The sequence below is a fragment of the Sturnira hondurensis genome, unplaced genomic scaffold (genome assembly GCF_014824575.4).
Source record: "Sturnira hondurensis isolate 20B ecotype Veracruz unplaced genomic scaffold, ASM1482457v3 Scaffold0021632, whole genome shotgun sequence".
Taxonomy (NCBI): Eukaryota; Metazoa; Chordata; class Mammalia; order Chiroptera; family Phyllostomidae; genus Sturnira; species Sturnira hondurensis.
The window spans coordinates 5,039,590-5,057,010 of NW_028094263.1; the positions used below are offsets into that span (position 1 = coordinate 5,039,590).

A 17,421-nucleotide genomic window follows, 5' to 3' on the forward strand; every position below is an offset into this window, starting at 1 on the left:
GAGGCGCAGGTAGCAGGTTTTCTTGAAAAGTAAAGACTCAGGCTGGCACTGAACTATCAGGGACCACAGTCTAAGAGAGGCTCATGTCAGTCGCAGTGCAGGCAGAGCGGAGGGATAATTGAAAGAGCCCCAGCTGTGGCTCATGCTGCCTGTTACCTCTGCCACTTGGCCTCTGATGAGTGCAGGGAAGTTCCTACCTTTGAAGGGACCGTTTACTCCTGCAGATCCTGGGTGGGTGGAAGTTCCCGACAGAAGCTTTCCACAGTGTGGGGGAGCAACTGGATCTCATGTGGAGCTGGAAGCATCTGCTCTCAAGTCGCACAAATCCTTGTGCGCTGGGGGCATGGGCTTCGTGGCACATCTTAAAATGACAGTTGGGATTCCCCTCCACCCTTTGGTGGTGTTGCTACCGCAGGATGACCAGGACTTTCCTGACCCCCATCCCTGGTTCCTTTTCAAATCATGTCAGTTTGCTTCCCTTCTTCCCCACAGGGTGATGAGTATGGGCCTGATCTGGGGTCATGCAGAGAATGGAGCCAGCCTTGGGGTGGGTTACTGGCAGGAGGAATAAGCGTTTTAAGATGCTTCCCCCTCACCCCTGCCTCTTGCTTCCTCAGTTAGATCCCATTGCTCTGTTGCCCTGGTAACCGGCTCAGCAAGAAGAAATTCAAGCTCAGCAAAGCCCCCAGGTTCTCTGCCCTCCCAGCCTGCCTCTCAGTGGGCAGGAAAGAATGTAAGGGGCAGACAGAATTCACCTTAGGTAGCTTCGCTCCATCCCCTTCTAGAAGTTCACGGGCTTCTCAGCTGCATCTCACAGTTGCTAATTATACCACCATCTTTCCCTCAGTTTATTCCATGACAGAATATAGGTGCCCTGTCTGCCCTCGTCCCCTTCAGGGTCAGCACACAGGTCTGTTACCTCGTGGGGGACTGAGAACAGCAAAGATTTAGAATATCAAAGTCTCCCAGCCTCTGCAGCCTCCTTGGTTTGGGGGTGTCCCTCTGGGGCAGTGATTTTCAACCCCTGCTATTTGAATTACTTGGATATCTCTTTAAACATACCATAAACCTTGGCACCATCTCAGTATTTTTGAAAAGTGCCCCTGGATTCCAGTGTGCAGTTGGGGCAAGTACCGCTGCTGTTCAAGGAGGACCATGACTTGATGTTGGCTTTCCTCTGATTCAGGGTCTTGAACTTAGCCTCTGCCTGATACCCTTAAGTAGCTGAAGGGTCCTGGGGTCTGCTTCCAAAGCTCCCAGTTTCTAGAAGTCTCTCTGCCCCTTTTATTTTCAGCCCCCACATTCTCCACACTCCCCAATTCTTCCTAACCGACAATCCCAAATCCTGCCCAGAGAGGAGGTTACCAAGGCAACCAGCTTAATCTGGTAACTGTGGCATGTGCTGGGAGTGGAGCCCTCCCCTCTTCTTATTTGGTTCATAAAATACTTGGGGAGGTCCGAGCCACTCTAGCCAGTTTCCCCTCTTTAATCTCAGAGATATTGGGGTGTCTAGTAAAGGGAGCCCAGGACGCTGATACTTGGCTCTTTATTCCAGCTTCTTAGCCAAAATTGTGCTCGGTATGTACTGTTCCCTAGCTAAATCCACAAACAGATGGGTGTGCAAGCTCATTTCTGTGAACACATGCTCTAGCATACATAGGGCCAGCGATACGCACACACACCAATATATGTGTAGCGCACACCCTGTTCAGTTCTACCACCACTCCTAGCCTTCAGCATTCCTGTCCCTGTCTGGTCGGTGTGCAGTAAACAGGGGTGCGGCAGTGTCCAAGGTGCCTCAACCCATCTGGAACCTGCTGCCACGCCCCAACCTGGTTGTTACCTTAACTTTAATGTGCTCGCACTAAGCGTATCTCTTTACCCACCTCCTCCTTAGGAACAGAATGCTCCTGGCATAGGCATCAGGAATAAGGCTAATTTGGTGTGCAAGTTTGACCCCACTTTCCACACTCCATGGTTGTGTCAACTCGGGGGGGCTCTCCATGCCTGATGATGGCAGATGGAGGCTCGAGCTTGTCACCCACCTCTGCTGCCCTGCTTCTTCCTGCTGCCAGCCAGGCTTAGGTGCCCCTGTACTCCTGTTCTCCTCCCCCTTGCCTACTGTCTCCTCACCCCAACTAGACCTGCCACAACCTGCTGCTCCCTGCCTGGCTCCTGCCTGCCTGCTAGGACCTGCCCTTCACAGGCCAGGCCCCCACCATCTATTGTGCCCTACCAGAAAGGGCAGATGAGTGCCACCCCCAGGCGAGTGTCAGTCCACCTAAGGCCTTCCCAGCCCTTTTTACAAGAAAAGAGGTAAAGACCACATATTCTTCTAAATATGTCAACAGAGCACATCGTCGGGGTTGAGAGTGATCTTTGTAGGCCTCACCTAAGTTCAGGTAGGTGAGTCAGGCATGCAGGCCAGAGATCTGTCCTGGTTCTTTGAAATGGTACTAGAGCCCCCAGCCAGGAATTCATCTCCATTGGTATCGCTCCCTTACCTCAGCCCTTCATTTCTGCGTCTTCTCTGAACTCTCCACCCAATCCCATTCAGCCCCTTACAATCCCATGTGGCTCCACGATCTGCCCCAACGCCCAAGTTCAAGCCTCGCGCGGGCCCAGGGGGCGGGTCCAGGAAGGGCAGGGGCGGGGACTGGGCGGGGACTGGAGGAGGGGGCGTGGTCTCAATTCTGCCACCTTCCCGGCGGTCAGGAGCGCAGCCGCTGCCGCCGCCGCGTCCTCTCAGCCTCGCGCTCCGCCCGCTGCCTCTTGTCGCCGCAGCCCAGCTCAGGAGCGCAGAGCCCGGGCACTAGCCCCGCAGCCTACCCACCCTTCGGGCTGTGAGACCGCTGCAGCCGGCATGGGGGGCCGCTAAGGACGGGCACCCCTTCCCTCTGGCACCTCCCCCCGGCCACTGGCCACTGGCCACTGGACTCCGGCCAGCGAGCCTCGGGCACCTCTGGCCCCCAGTCCGGCGCCTGGCACGGCCCTCCACTCTGCCCCTCCGGCTCTGAGCATCGTGTCCCCGCCCCCCCGCCCGCGCCTGGGACACCTAGGTCCCCCGGCGGCCCGGAGAAGAGGGGCGGGGGGGGGGGGCATGAAGCCACTGGAAAAATTTTTGAAGAAGCAAACGTCGCAGCTGGCGGGGCGAACGGTGGCAGGAGGTCCCGGTGGGGGTCCGGGGGGCTGCTGCGGGCCCGGAGGGGGTGGGGGACCTGGCGGGGGCGGCGGTCCAGCCGGGGGACCGCGGCCACTGCAGCGGCGTCAGAGCGTGTCTCGCCTGCTGCTCCCAGCTTTCCTTCGTGAGCCCCTCGCTGAGCCAGGGCTGGAGCCGCCCACCGAGGAGGAAGGTGGAGAGCCGGTGGGGGTCACTGAGGAGCCCGGCAGCGGGGGACCCTGTTGGCTGCAGTTAGAGGAGGTGCCAGGGCCCGGGCCGCTCGGCGGCGGGGGGCCTCTGCGCTCCCCTTCTTCGCACTCCTCGGATGAGCTGTCCCCGGGCGAGCCCCTGACTTCCCCACCCTGGGCCCCCCTGGGCGCCCCCGAGCGGCCGGAGCATCTTCTGAACCGGGTTCTGCAGCGGCTGGCCGGGGGGGCCACCAGGGACAGCGCCGCCTCAGGTAAGGAGTCGGCTAGCTCATCCATCCCGGAGTAGGGGGTTGCCACCTGGGTCCTCTTCCTTGCCCTTGGAAGGTGGGGGTGGCGCTATACTGGAGCCTCGGTGTGGGGTTGAGTGGGCAGCTGAAGTGGGGTAGGGACTCATCCGAGGAGCAGACCCTTCTGCTGAAGGGAAGTGGCAGTGCCACCTTGCTCCCTGTGACAACCTCACCCCCAGATGAACCTCTGTCTCTCCTCCTCAAGCCACCCTTCCTTTCCCCTGGACATCTTATCCATAGTCTCTTGGGTCCCTGATGTTGATTACCTCCTTGTGGAGCCCAAAATTAGGGCCTGCCACACTAAGATGGAAGCTGCCCAGAACAGCCTGTGCCCCCCTCCTTCCACGGAGGTGCCCAAGCCTGAAAGACCTTCCAGGAGTCCCTGCCCTGTTTAGAAACCCAGGGCAGGGGGCTGGCCCACTCAGTGGGGCAGTGCCAGACAGGCACAGGGCCCCGAGCTGGCTTTGGGGCTCTGGCAAAGGAATTCATTGTCCTTAGCAGCTTGGGGGGTGGGGAGAGGGGGTGCTCTAGTCGGGGGCTGACTCAGAGGTGTTGTTGAGGTGGCAGGGCAGCCACCAACGTCTAGGGGGGTCTGAGCCTTTCCAATTCCCACCCTTCCCCTGGCAAGCCTCAGCACATGGCCTCTTTCAAAAATAATAACCACACCCTGAGAGGCTTATTCCCTAAATGATGATGCTATTTCACCACTCCCCACCAGCACCCTTACAAGGGGACTTGGAGGAAACCGAGGCCCCAAAATGCTGGTTAGGTGCTGAGGAAGACCTGCAGGTCTTTAGGTCTAGTTCTCATCATTTCACTAAGCACACCGGGGTCTCGTGATTGGGAGCCCTGGCTGAGAATTTCAAGATAGGGGTTTCCTTCTGTGTTCCCAGACCTTGGCAGGGAGCCCTAGTCTAGGTGTGTGAAAGAGGGTTCCACTCCCCTAGACTTTTCTGAAGACCCGGGTCCTCTCCTGTGGCTCAGGCAGCAGGGTGCCCTGGGGAGCTGACACCTTTTGGATTTAATTAGAAAAATATCAGACACACACAGCTCTCCTAACCATAACTTCCCGCCTACACTACACACCCCATGTCTCTATGACACATTCCCTGGGGAGGCTGTGCATTGGACCGGAGCCTGCCTTGGAAGAGACTGACGCCAAACTGGTGCCCCCACAGCCGCATCTCCCCCATTCCACCCTGTGCTCTTCTTCCTTTGCTCTGGCTCAGTTCGCCTGTGGGATAAAGAGTATGGGAAGGGTGCTGAGCATCTCCATTCCTAGTCCCTCAGCCCTGGAGCTGGACATCAGGGTGGGAGGTAGGAGTTGACTGTCAGACTCACTTTAAGAACAAGGCAGGATAGCTGGGAAGAGCGGTAAAGGGAGAAAGTCTTTTTTTTTTTTGGTGCCTGGTGCCACAGACTCTGCTCAGTGTATCCCGGGGAAGGACTCCTGAATTGATTGTCACCTGTGCTGTCTAGCCTGGCAGGCTGGATTCCCAGAGTAACTGGTTTGGGGAACCCTAAACCAGTCTAAGAGTGAATGAGAATCAGCTTAACCTGTCACTCTGATATTCTCCAATACAACCAATGTAATTAAGCCATCTTGGTTCCTTCCCAGGGTGTGTGTGTGGGAGGGGAGGACTTACAGAAGGGACCCTCCACTAGCCATTCTCTCAATAGTCTAAGCAGCCCCATTTTACTTACCACTGGTTCTCCCTGACACTTTGCCTCAGGCATGGTGAGAAAAAAAAAAAACCCAAAGACTCAAGAGTGTGGGTTCTTAGTGCAGCTCCAGGCAAGTCTCTCCCAGCCCTGAGCCTTGGCTTCTTCTCATTTGTGAAACAAGAGTTGATGTCGAGGCCTCCTTTTCCACCTTCATGGTGAGGATTGGAGGCCAGGGGATGGGAGCCAAGGGCCCACAGAGGCCTTGGTTTTCTCCCAGGGCAGTGCCTGGGGACCTGGCCCTAACCTGTCTTGATGAGGACACCTGGCTCCCTCCCTGCTCCCGACCTGTGTGTGCCAGGCTGCCCTGCCCTACCCCAGAGCTGGATGCAAGTCAGGGCGACCTCGTACCTGGCTAACTGGCTGAGCCAGGCCCAGGTGGAGGTGTGGAGGGGAAAGGGGTGGGGGGTGGGGGGAGGAGCCACTTCTCTCCACCCTTCCATCATTAACCCTACCATCTCTGGGCGGCCAGAGGACACAGGGTTTCTCTTAAAAGGCTTTAGGATCAAAGAGATGGCAGTTGCTCCATCTTCTTTTTATTGGGGCTGGTGCTCACCTACCTAGTTGGAACTCAAAGTTGTTAGGTAGGGATTGGGGAGGGGAGGAGGGACATACAGACACACTCTGCTGACCCTGACCTCTGTGTTTGGAAGCTGTATCTGTCTAGAGACCCTTCTGTGAGCTACGTCTATCGGGGGTGGGGGCAGATCTCAAGCTTGGTGTATTATCTGAACAGCTTCCCACACTCACTGAAGAGAAGTGGGCGTGGCCACCAGAGTGCCCCTTCCTTCCCTCCAGCTGCCTCGGCAGCTGCCAATCCCACCCCCGCAGCGGCTGCCCAGAACCTTCACACACACGTGTGTGTGTGTGTGTGTGTGTGTGTGTGTGAGCACATGCACGTGCAGAGCATGAGGAGACAGGTGGCTGGGGCTCCAGTCTGGCCAATGAGAACTCGTCCTTGGAGGCAAGAGAGCAGGGTGGGGAGTGTCCAATTGGGTCCTGGAAGTGCCTGTCTGACATCAGGGGCGCCCATTGGTCTCCACAGATATCCTGCTGGACGACATCGTCCTCACCCATTCTCTCTTCCTCCCCACGGAGAAATTCCTGCAGGAGCTACATCAGTAATATCCTTTTGTGGAGCTTGCAAAAGGGGAGGTCAGGAGGGAGCCGCTCCCACCACCCCACGTGTGATGTCAGGACCCAAGCTCTCCTTTACAACACACACTTGGGTTTCAGCCCCAGTGCTTCTACTCGGCAGCTGTGTGTCCTTGAGCAGATCCCCTGACCTCCCAGGGCCTCCGTTTCCTCTGCTAGAAAATGAGGGTGAATAGTACCTGCTCTGCGCCCTTGCCGGGCTGCTGTGGAGATAGACCTGGTCGCAGATGGGGGAGTGCTTGGAAGAGGGCACAGCCCTGTGCAAATGTGAGGTGTTACCATTCTATTAAGAGTGCCTCTCTCCCCCCTGAATTGTTGCTCCACACATCTGGTTGCCCAGTGCGTTATTACAGGGTCCGAGGTAAACACCGGGTCATGGCTGTGCTTCTGTGGGGCCTCCTGGAGACATGCCTCTGGTTGGGCTATTCATAGGGTCTCATGTAAGTATAGGGCCTCTTACTGAGTTATTTTAGGACCTAATTGCAAATGTCAGGCCACCAAGCAGAACATCATAGGCCATACACTGAGGTATGGTCAGGTTTGTGGTGAGCACGACTGACCTTTATCAGCCTGCTGTGAACTCCAGGCGTGGGCGGGTGGGGGTTGGCTGGTTCCAGACAGGGCATCCTCAAGTGCAGTTCAGAGGTGGGAGTTGGATGTGGTCAACTGGTTGTCATTTCTCCCTACTCTGAGCTGGGGCATGAGGGGGGTCTTGGTTTCAGGGACCCTGGGATGATCTTTCTCCCTGGTGCCAAACCCAGAGAACAACTGGGGGTGATTTAGCCTCCCATCTCCCCTTCCCATTTCCCTCAGGTCTGCCTGGCCAGGGCGTTTTTCTTAACTCAGGGGTCAGCTTTGTTTGGGCAGGAGGCAAGGAGGGCCCCGAAGGGCTGGGCCAGAAGCAGGCCTGTCTAGCCATGCTCCTTCATTTCCTGGACACCTACCAGGGGCTGCTGCAGGAAGAAGAGGGGGCCGGCCGCATCATCAAGGTGGGCCTGGGAAGGAAAGGCAGGGGGGTAAGCAGGCTCTTGGCTCTGGAAGGAGGCCCCTTTGAAGGAGCTGTACTTATCGAGCTGGGTACTAGAAGGAAAAGATGCCACGGGGTCTTCCTTATATGGTTCTCCTACACTTGAAGGCGTGGAGGCCCTGCTCTACTCCAGCCCTTACAGAGAGCGATGCTTGGGATGAGACCCCTGCCCTCACCTCTCTCCTCCTCTCCCCAGGATCTGTACCTGCTGATTATGAAGGATGAGTCCCTTTACCAGGACCTGCGAGAGGACACACTGAGGCTGCACCAGCTTGTGGAAACAGTGGAGCTGAAGTGAGGGGAATGGGTTGGGAAGGGGACGGGAAAGAAGTCCCCGTGTTCCTCTCTCACAGGGGCTGCCTCTGGCCTTTTGACTCCACCACGGTTTTGGTCCTGTCCCTTTCTCTTGCTGGAGGGTAGCACAAAGCACTGTCTCCAGTCACTTTTTTGTTTATTCCAATGGCATACTGGTAAATATTGAATAACCAGCATTTCAGGAAAAAACAACAATAACAACAACAAAACAAACAAATGAACCCTGATTTGTAGCTTTTGCTGATTTCCATGGTATAAATTTTCTCACCAGAGCTGATTTCAAACTCCCAACGTGCTGTCCCTGAATGTGCGGTTGGGAAGAGATGTAAATAACCTAAAGAGCAAAGATAACAGTGAAACACAGTAAAAAAATTAGGAGACTACATTTTTTGGTAATAATTTGAATGTAAGTTTAGAAACCCTCCACACACACATACTTTTTAAAAAAAAAACCCTCTGTGCATTGGGTTGTTTAATGTCCATGCATCTTTTTTTAAATTGATTTTTAGAGAGGGAGGAAGGGGGAGAGAGACACATTGACTTGTTCTTCCACTCACTGATGCATTCGTCGGATGACCCCTGCATGTGCCCTGAATGGGGATCGAACCCACAACCTCAGCATATCGGGACGATATTCTAACCAAATGAGCTATCTGGCCAGGGTCTCACACACACTTTTTAAATAGCTTTATTTAGAAACCATTTAGGAAAATGTAAAAATCCACTTTCTTGAGCCAACACGAACTGGCTGCAGGACTCTGCTGCGTCTATCATTCATCGTTCCATCCAACCATCTGTCTGTCCTTCTACACATTCATACCTTTGGCCCTTTCGATTTCTCTCCCCTGCATTCCCCCCACCACAACCTCGGTATCTCTCACCTGGAATATTGCCACAGCCTCCAATCCAGGGCTTCAGCTGATGGTCTTGTATCTGTCTCTCCCTTCTGATGTTGCCACCGGAAAGATCTTTCCAGCTTGACATCATGATCCTGTTCCAAAAACATCATGGTTGTCCATTACCTAGAGGACAAAGCTGCAACATCTCAGGGCAGCATTCAATACCCTCTCCTTTCTGCCTCCTGTTAGTCCTTCCTGTCTCCATCCCTACATAGTCCTATAACCACAACACTCCCGGTACACCTCATTCCCTGAACTTCTGTGCTTGCCCAGCTTCCTGCTGTCATTTATGTGGTCTATTCCAGAAGGACCTCTTCCCACCCTCTCCTCTTCCTGTTGTCCTTCAAGGGCCAGGTCACGTGCTGTCTTCTCAGTGAAGGTGCCCCAGATCGTTCCTTTTATGAATAGTGTTCTCCCTTCCCCACACCAACATAACTCTCCATTTACCTTTTTCATATCACCTAACACTTGCCTTGTGTTGGAGGCAGCTGTATGCATGTCTGTCTCCCTCCCAGGCTGTGAAGTTCTTGTTGGCAAAATTCAGCAAACAGCTGATGACCTGCACTTACCGTGTGCCAAGCAATGCACTAGGCCTGGAGGATGAACAAAAAATTCAGGCCCTGGCTGGTGTAGCTCAGTGAATTGAGCTCAGGCCTGCAAACCGAATGATCGAGGTTCAGTTCCCAGTCACGGTACATGCCTGGGTTGCAGGCCAGTTGCCAGCAGGGGACGCATGAGAGGAAACCATACATTGATATTTCTCTCCCTCTCTCCTTCCTTTCCCCTCTAAAGATAAATAAATAAAATCTTTAAAAAAAAAATTAAATTCAGTAAGAACTAATCCTAGCCCCCTCCAAACAAACAGACAGAAACAAACAAACAACCCCCCCCAAACTGAAGCAGGCCTCAAAAGTGCTCAATCTTGCAGGAGAGATAGGACACAAACATAAACAAATATTAGACCATTGTCCTATTCCCCACCCCATCCCCTGGCCAAAATTGACCTTTTCTGGTGAGTGGGGTGGATCAGATAAGAACTCACAAAAAAGGTGGCAATTGATTGAGGTCACTTGGACGGCTGTCCCCTGCTGGCCATTGTCCTCACTGCAAACCTCCTCCACCACTGTCTGAGCCTGATGCCGGAGCATCCTTGACCCAGTTCTGATGTCCCTGCTTGATGTCGCCTGCCCTGTGCTCCGGTGCTCCGTATGCCTGGCAGGGCTTCCTGATGCCCAGCTGTGTCCATGCCAGGATCCCGGAGGAGAGCCAGCCACCCAACAAGCAGGTGAAGCCCCTCTTCCGCCACTTCCGTCGGATCGACTCCTGTCTGCAGACCCGAGTGGCCTTCCGGGGCTCTGACGAGAGTGAGTGTGGGCACTAGGAGGGGCAGGGCTTCCTGAGCAGCTCAGGGGGCCCGGTGGGGTCTGGGGTCTCGGGTGCCCTCCATGGAGCTGCCCCCCAGTCCTTTCCCGGCATCTTTTTCACAGGCCAATCAACTTAGGGTTAGCGGTGGGATGAAGTGGGGAACGCAGGTCTCCTGGAGGGCACTGTGACAGTGTTGCCGTTCTGCCCTCGGATGACAGTCCCCTTCCTGTCTCTGTCCAGTCTTCTGCCGGGTCTACATGCCTGACCACTCGTACGTGACCATACGCAGCCGCCTCTCAGCGTCTGTGCAGGACATTCTGGGCTCTGTGACGGAGAAACTGCAGTACTCTGAGGAGCCTGCGGGGCGAGAGGACTCCCTCATCCTGGTAGCTGTGGCCTCTTCAGGAGGTGAGGGTCAGGAAGAGGCCAGCTGGGGCCCCCAAACAGGGAACTCACAAGCCCCGTGCTCCGGGGCAGGGTAAAGGCTGACTCTGGGCCCTGGCTGCTCAAATGGTGGGGCTGGGCTCATCCGCTGGGAGCTTATTAAAAACGCAGTATTTCAGACCCTGTGGACCTGCGGAATCAGAAGGTACATTTTAACAAGGCTATTAGTTGAGGCACATTAAAATTTGGGAAGCAGTGGTCCAGGACACTTGGGTGCTGCTCTGAGTCCTCCAATCTCTTTGAGTACCTGAAGGGGCTCTGTTTGTGAGCCTCCAGTCCCCGTGGAAAGGCAAAAAGCCTGCAATGTCACCACAGCCTTATTTCCCTCTAAGACAGGAAAAAGCCCTCCTTTTCTAGTGTCACAGGCATGAGAGAACACAGGAAGAGCTGTGAAAGAACACTGGGAGCCAAAAAAAGGAGGTTGTCAGTACAAAAGAAGTCGTTATTTGAGAGTTTTCCTAAGAGTAGGGGGTAAACGGGCGATTCTACGAGTCTGGTTAGTCTGGGATGCGTCTGTGCGGGGTGAGACGTTTCCGGAGGGGATGGCGACAGGGGCGGGGATGTGCGAGGGTGCGGGTGGCCCGGGCTGAGGCAGAGCAGCTCATTTTTCCGCAGAGAAGGTCCTTCTCCAGCCAACGGAAGACTGTGTCTTCACCACCCTGGGCATCAATAGCCACCTGTTTGCCTGCACCCGGGACAGCTTCGAGGCTCTGGTAAGAAAGCACGCACCAGGCCCTGGCGGGGCGCCAGGGCTGTGAGGGGCTGTGAGGGGCTGTGGGCAGACGCTTGCAAGCCCAGAGGGGAGCCAGCCCTGTACCCATGCCTGCCACCAGGTGCCCCTCCCCGAGGAAATCCAGGTCTCTCCTGGAGACACAGAGATCCACCGTGTGGAGCCTGAGGACGTGGCCAACCACCTTACCGCTTTTCACTGGGAGCTATTCCGATGTGTGCATGAGGTAGGGGTGGACGCTGGTGCCGGGCAAGGGGCCAGGAGGGAGAAATGGGCCAAATGCGGGGACCCTGGAGTGAGGCGGTTTCTGCAGCTGAAGTCCCTGGTTGGAACACTCCCTCACTGCACGCTCTGGGGCGTTGGAGCACCGAAACTCTCTAAGCCTTGGTCTCCCTCCTCTGAGAAAAGAGCAAAGAGAGAGACCTCCTAGCAGGGTGGTTTGGGGCTCCAACAGTGCTGCTTACACAGACTCTGAACCATGGTTAGTGTTTTTCAAATATCCACTATTAAAGAAATAAAATATGGCAGCGACAGTAATGTCCACAGATGGGTTAAGTGCCTGGCGTCTTGTGAGTCTTCAATAAATGGTCGAGCATCATTCATGGTGGTTGTCTGTCCCCCGCCCCCATCTCTATTGCATCCTGTCCTGTCCCCATCTTTTCTATTTTCTACCCCTCCCGCCCCCGCCCTCCTGCCTTTCCCTCATCGCGGCCTTGCACTGCCATCTTCCCACCCACACCCCCCACACCTGGGCGCCCCTCTGCCGCCACCGCCCTGGGAGCAGCTGGAGTTCGTGGACTATGTGTTCCATGGGGAGCGTGGTCGCCGGGAGACGGCCAACCTGGAGCTGCTCCTGCAGCGCTGCAGCGAGGTCACCCACTGGGTGGCCACAGAGGTGCTGCTCTGCGAGGCAGCGGGCAAGCGCGTGCAGCTGCTCAAGAAGTTCATCAAGATCGCCGCCATGTGAGTGCCGCTGCGGGAGGGACGGAGCACTAAGGCTGGTGTGGGGCAGGACGTGGCCTGCCTGACTGTCCTCTGACCCCCCCGCTCCCAATCCTGCAGCTGCAAGCAAAACCAGGACCTGCTGACCTTCTATGCTGTGGTCATGGGGCTGGACAACGCTGCGGTCAGCCGCCTGCGGCTCACCTGGGAGGTAATGCGGCCTCTTTCCTTTCCTCTCCTGCCAGCTGTGCTGGCCCACCTGGGGGTCTCAGCCTCCAGCCTCAGTCTTGGCAGCCTTGGCTCACCCGAGTGGGAAGGAGGCGCCCATGCAGTCCCAGGGCAGGCCGCTCTGGCCTTGTGCAGATTAGTAACAAGGCTGAATCCTGCCTGAGTGTGAGGGCAGGTAGCCCAGGCTGTGGCATTTCTGCCAGCAGTCAGTGAGGTGTCATGGTGCATGGCAGAGGCCTCAACTTCCCCAGAGTAATTGATTTCTCTGGGCTGCTTCTGGCTCCCCAGAGCCAGCCAATGGTGACTCCGTGTCCCCAGCCACCTGCTTCCCGGCCCCTGCAAGACATTTGGGCCCTTTCCCCTCTCACACCTGGGGGTTAGTCAGAAGCTCCCAGGAAACTCAAGGAGCGCCACTCTGACATTCCTCCTTCCTTCAAACTCTCTGCAGAAGCTGCCAGGGAAATTCAAGAACTTGTTCCGCAAATTTGAGAACTTGACAGTGAGTGGGTTTGGCTCTTTTATCTGCCCCTGGACTGTACACCAGAGACGCTCAGTTCCCATAAACCTCCTTCCTCAAGCTTCCCTTTCAAGGTTGTTAGTGCCAAGACCCCCCTTCTCTCCGTGCCATGCTGGAGAATTGCTACCCTATGGGGGGGAATAATCAAGGCCCCCAGGACACCCCCAGCTAGACACTCCTTCAAGTCCCTTATCTCATTGGAGATGTAGCTAGGGGAGGGGAATGAGGGAGGGAATGGGGGATGTCTTTGGGGTACCCTGGGCCCATCTGTCCCTTTATCTGTCTTCTGTGGAATGCCAGGACCCCTGTCGGAACCACAAAAGCTACCGAGAAGTGATCTCCAAGATGAAACCTCCTGTGATTCCTTTTGTGCCTCTGATCCTCAAAGGTGAGGCTGTTCCCAAATTATGCTCCCCTGTCCACGTTGTTCCTGTGCCAGTTCTGACTCTCATCCGGACCCAGCTCAGCTCTGAGTGCCTAGAGGAGAGGAGCCCCCAAGACAGAGTGGGTTCCAGGGGAGGGGAAGGGCTCTTTGGGCTTCCTCTCTTACTCTCTTGCTTCTCTCCCTATCCCCTAGACCTGACTTTCCTGCACGAGGGGAGCAAGACCCTTGTGGATGGTTTGGTGAATATTGAGAAACTGGTGAGTGGCACTGCCAACCCCGGTCCCGTGAGTTGGGGGATGGCATCCTCCCCCTCTCCTGGCACCCCCTCTAAAGACAGCAGCCTTTCTCCCCGGTGCCCAGCTTGCCTGACAGACTCCTGACTATCTCCCTGGTGGCATCGCTGTAGCAACCCGCCCCCGGGTGGCAAAGCTGACAGGCAGCTTGGGGGGCAACTCTACCTCCCCCTCATCTGGCACCCTGTTACGCCCACTTCTTTGGTGCTTTGGAGACCCTCCAGATTTGGGAACTGGAGGGAGTGAACCCAACGGAATTGGAGATGGGAGGGAGAGGAGCCTAAGAGGGTGGGAGCGCCTTTCTGTGCCCTTTTCAGGGCTCAGTGCTTGTCACCTTGCAGCATTCTGTGGCTGAAAAAGTGAGGACAGTCCGAAAATACCGGAGCCGGCCCCTTTGTGAGTACCCAGGGTTCTGAGAGCACCACGGGTTGAGTTTTCGCACCATAAGAGGGTTCTGGGGAGAAATCCCCGCTCAAATGTTTATGTCCTTAAGTGTGTCAGTTTTCCATTCTCTCCTTGGCCTCCCCAGGGGGCCCCCTGCTCCGCATCTGTCCCAATCCGCACCCTCGTCCTCTGGCCAGTGTGTGTGGAGAGGAAGAAGAGAATCTGGCGGCCTAATCGCCTCTCTCTGCTTGTGCTCCAGGCCTGGACATGGAGGCGTCCCCCCATGACCTGCAGACCAAGGCCTACGTGCGCCAGTTCCAGGTCATCGACAACCAGAACCTCCTCTTCGAGCTGTCCTACAAGCTGGAGGCTAATAGTCAGTGAGGACAGAGGCCTCAGTCGGCCCCCGCCAGGGTCCTCGGGCACCTGACACTCAAGCACTTTGCACGATGTCCCAACCCACCTCCAGAATCTTTCCTCTGGAGCAACTTTCCATCCCTCCGGAAAGAGCCGGGTGGACTCGCCCTCGGACTCGCAGGCCTGTTCATCCTGCTGAAGTCCTCTCCCCACCACCCCAGTCCTTCAAGCCAAAACCACACTCTGCTGGTTCCTGCCCCTGCAGGGAAAGGGGGCAGGGAGCTCCTTCCTCTGTCGCCTCCCATTGAGGTCTGCTCCCGATATAGAATTTCCAACCTCCTCTTCCCAAGCAGGAAGGAAAGCTGCCCACCCTTCCGTCTAGTTTTGCAGAACTGAATAGGAGGAGAGACTGGCAACCTTCCTCTCTACCACCTGTCCCGTTTCATTTCTCCCTGGCCAGGGCTGGGACCCCTGGATGTTAACCCCCCCAACCCCCGGATACTATATTGCCCGTGTGTGTGCATGTGTGTGTGCGTGTGCCCACCCGTTAAGCAGCAGGAGTGAATCTGGTAATTGAGGGAGAGTGTTGGGTGTGCCAGGGTTGGGGGAGGTCTTTATGTTGGTGCTACCCTTGTCTACTCTGCCCCTGGGTCGGTGCAGTGTGAGTACTTTCCCTGCCCTCACCACTCCCCACCCAGTTACTCCTGCTGCCCTGCATCGGGCCTTGTGGACACAGCTGCTCTGGAGGACAGGGAACAGCAGCAGGTGGGAGGGGTTACCCGTGACCCCTTGCAAGCCCCCAGTCAGGCCTCCCGAAGAAGGTCCCTGGGTGGGCTTCAGTGAGAGGGTAAAAGATGCTCAGGGAAACACAGGCCTCAGCTGCCTACAGGACCCCCCTCTGTGTTACAGTGGGGTGTGGCATGGTGGTGTCAGGAGTCAGGGGTACCTGCTCCCCACACTCCTGCTTCTAGGGTGTCTCATGGCTAAGAAGGGAGTGGTCATTCCCCTTCTGGCTCTGTCTGACGCTAAGATCATGATCTGTCCTTCTCCCTGTCTTGATGCCCTCTTGGTCCTCCCCTTCAGAGCTGGGGTGGGGTAGATCCCGGTACCTGGGGGGGGGGTCAGACCCCCAACACAGCGGGAGGGAACGGCGGAGACTGTGATGGCAGACTGGACTTTCGTGACGCCCGTATTACCTCTCTGTCTCCCCTTCCTCTCCCATCGTGGGCCTGCAGGGCTGAGGGTACAGGGGCTCCTGGCAGCTACTGGGTGAGGCTTCCTGGCATATCCTCGCCCTCCTTTCTGGCACCACCTCTTTCCCGTCTGAAGAGGCAGCAGCAGCAACAGCAGCAGCAGCAGCAGAAGCAAAACAGCTGCTGTTCCTGCTCTGAGGGTGTATATATTTTTTACCAAAAGCTCTGGAATTGTAATTTATTTTTTAAAACTCAAAGAGGGAAAGAGCCTTGTATCATATGTAAACAGTGTATCATAGGTTCTGTTGTACAGTCCCTTTTCTACGGTGGCCTGTCTTGTCCCTGCTGCACAAAATGTCTATGGACTCCCCACCCCCACCCCCACGGACGCAGTCACTGTGTCCCACCCTCTGCATCCTTTACAGTGACCAAGACGCTCCTCTTGCTCCCTGCCTCCTCCCTGCAACTGCCGATGTGCCCTCTCCCTGCAGCCCCCCTCCTCCAGACCCCTCTCAGCCGCCTTTTCACTCCAGCGGCCGCAGCCCTCCTCCCACTCTGGGCCCCGCTGGGCCAGTCTCCCCTAAACCTTGGTACCTGCCCTGCTGCTTCCCTGGGGCCCCGGACCGCTCCCTGTGCCCACAGCTTTAACAGAGTGAACCATGTGTACTGTACGGGCTCAGTTGGCTCTGCAGACACTGCAGGGTGGAAAAAAAGCCAATAAAGTCTATGAATCAACCCTCCTGCTGTTCTCCATTCTGTTTCCTTGAGACTGGGGAAGGGCCGAGGGCGGGGAGAGGGGACCGCTGCAGTGTGCTGGGCCCTTCAGGAAGACGGTTCAGGAATGACTTTGAAAATGTGGATGAGAGGAGAAGATGCCAAACTCATGAGACGGGTCACATCGCGCCCAGAACTCGGAAGAGCGAGTTCCCTGTGCCATGGATACGCGATCTTGTTTAGTTCTAATACTGTAAGGAAGAAGATGGAGGCTGGGCAGTCTTAACCTAAGATCCAAGTTACAGGGCGAGTGAGGGGGTGGATCTGGGCCTCCCACCCAGATCCGTGCACTGCAGACAGGGTACGCTACCCACACAACCAATATTCACCAGTTACGTTAAGGCGCGGGGCATCTAGAACCCAAGCTCCAGGGCACATCCTATATACCAGACAGTAGCGCAGGAGCCCTTGACCTTCCCTCGTCCTGTATCTGTTATTTTCCCAATCTTCTGTATGTCAGCAAATGGTCTTCTTACCCACACAAGGTTTTCCAGGCAAGAAACAACATAGGACTCACCCTGAACGGCTCTATCTCTCATCCTCACTCCTCGGGCCAGTCCGGTCGGCTACAATCCCAGAATATACCTGGGACTGGTCCGCTGCTGCTGTGGCCGTGACTCCTCCATCACCAGCCAGTCCGCTTTCACGGCTTCCCTGGGTGACTACACTCGCCTTCTACCTGTGCTCTCAGCTTCCTCTCTCCAGCCCGCCCCTGCCCCCACCCCCACCTCAGTTAGTTCTCCACGCTGCAGCCAGGGTGCTCTTTTAAAAACCTGAATCAGATCATCTATGGCTGAAGTAGAAAGAGAGGCAATGCCCTGTATCGGTGAGGACGTGGAGCAGCTGGAACTTTTACACACTGCTGGTGGGAGTGCAAAGCGGTGTGACTTCAGAAAGCTGTCTAGGTTTAAGAGTATTCATTATTAGTATTCGAACCTAGCATGTCCGCTCCTGAGTGTGTGTCCGGGAGACATAGTGCTTCCATCCACCAGAAGACATGTGCACCAAAGGTCATAAAAGTTTTATTTGCAGTAA

General features: G+C 55.8%; 1 protein-coding gene across 1 annotated transcript; it reads left to right on the top strand.

Annotated features, from left to right (window-relative positions):
* Positions 1–2,710: 2,710 nt before the first annotated feature.
* RAPGEFL1 (Rap guanine nucleotide exchange factor like 1) lies at positions 2,711–16,352 on the top strand. The gene is made up of 15 exons (XM_037033404.1): positions 2,711–3,620; positions 6,424–6,502; positions 7,387–7,522; positions 7,757–7,854; positions 10,026–10,138; positions 10,380–10,547; positions 11,199–11,296; positions 11,417–11,539; positions 12,098–12,276; positions 12,376–12,466; positions 12,932–12,982; positions 13,301–13,388; positions 13,578–13,642; positions 14,020–14,074; positions 14,322–16,352. Exons 1-15 carry the CDS (start codon positions 3,101–3,103, stop codon positions 14,444–14,446), a joined length of 1,989 nt encoding a protein of 662 aa, XP_036889299.1. The 5' UTR covers positions 2,711–3,100; the 3' UTR covers positions 14,447–16,352.
* Positions 16,353–17,421: the final 1,069 nt, after the last annotated feature.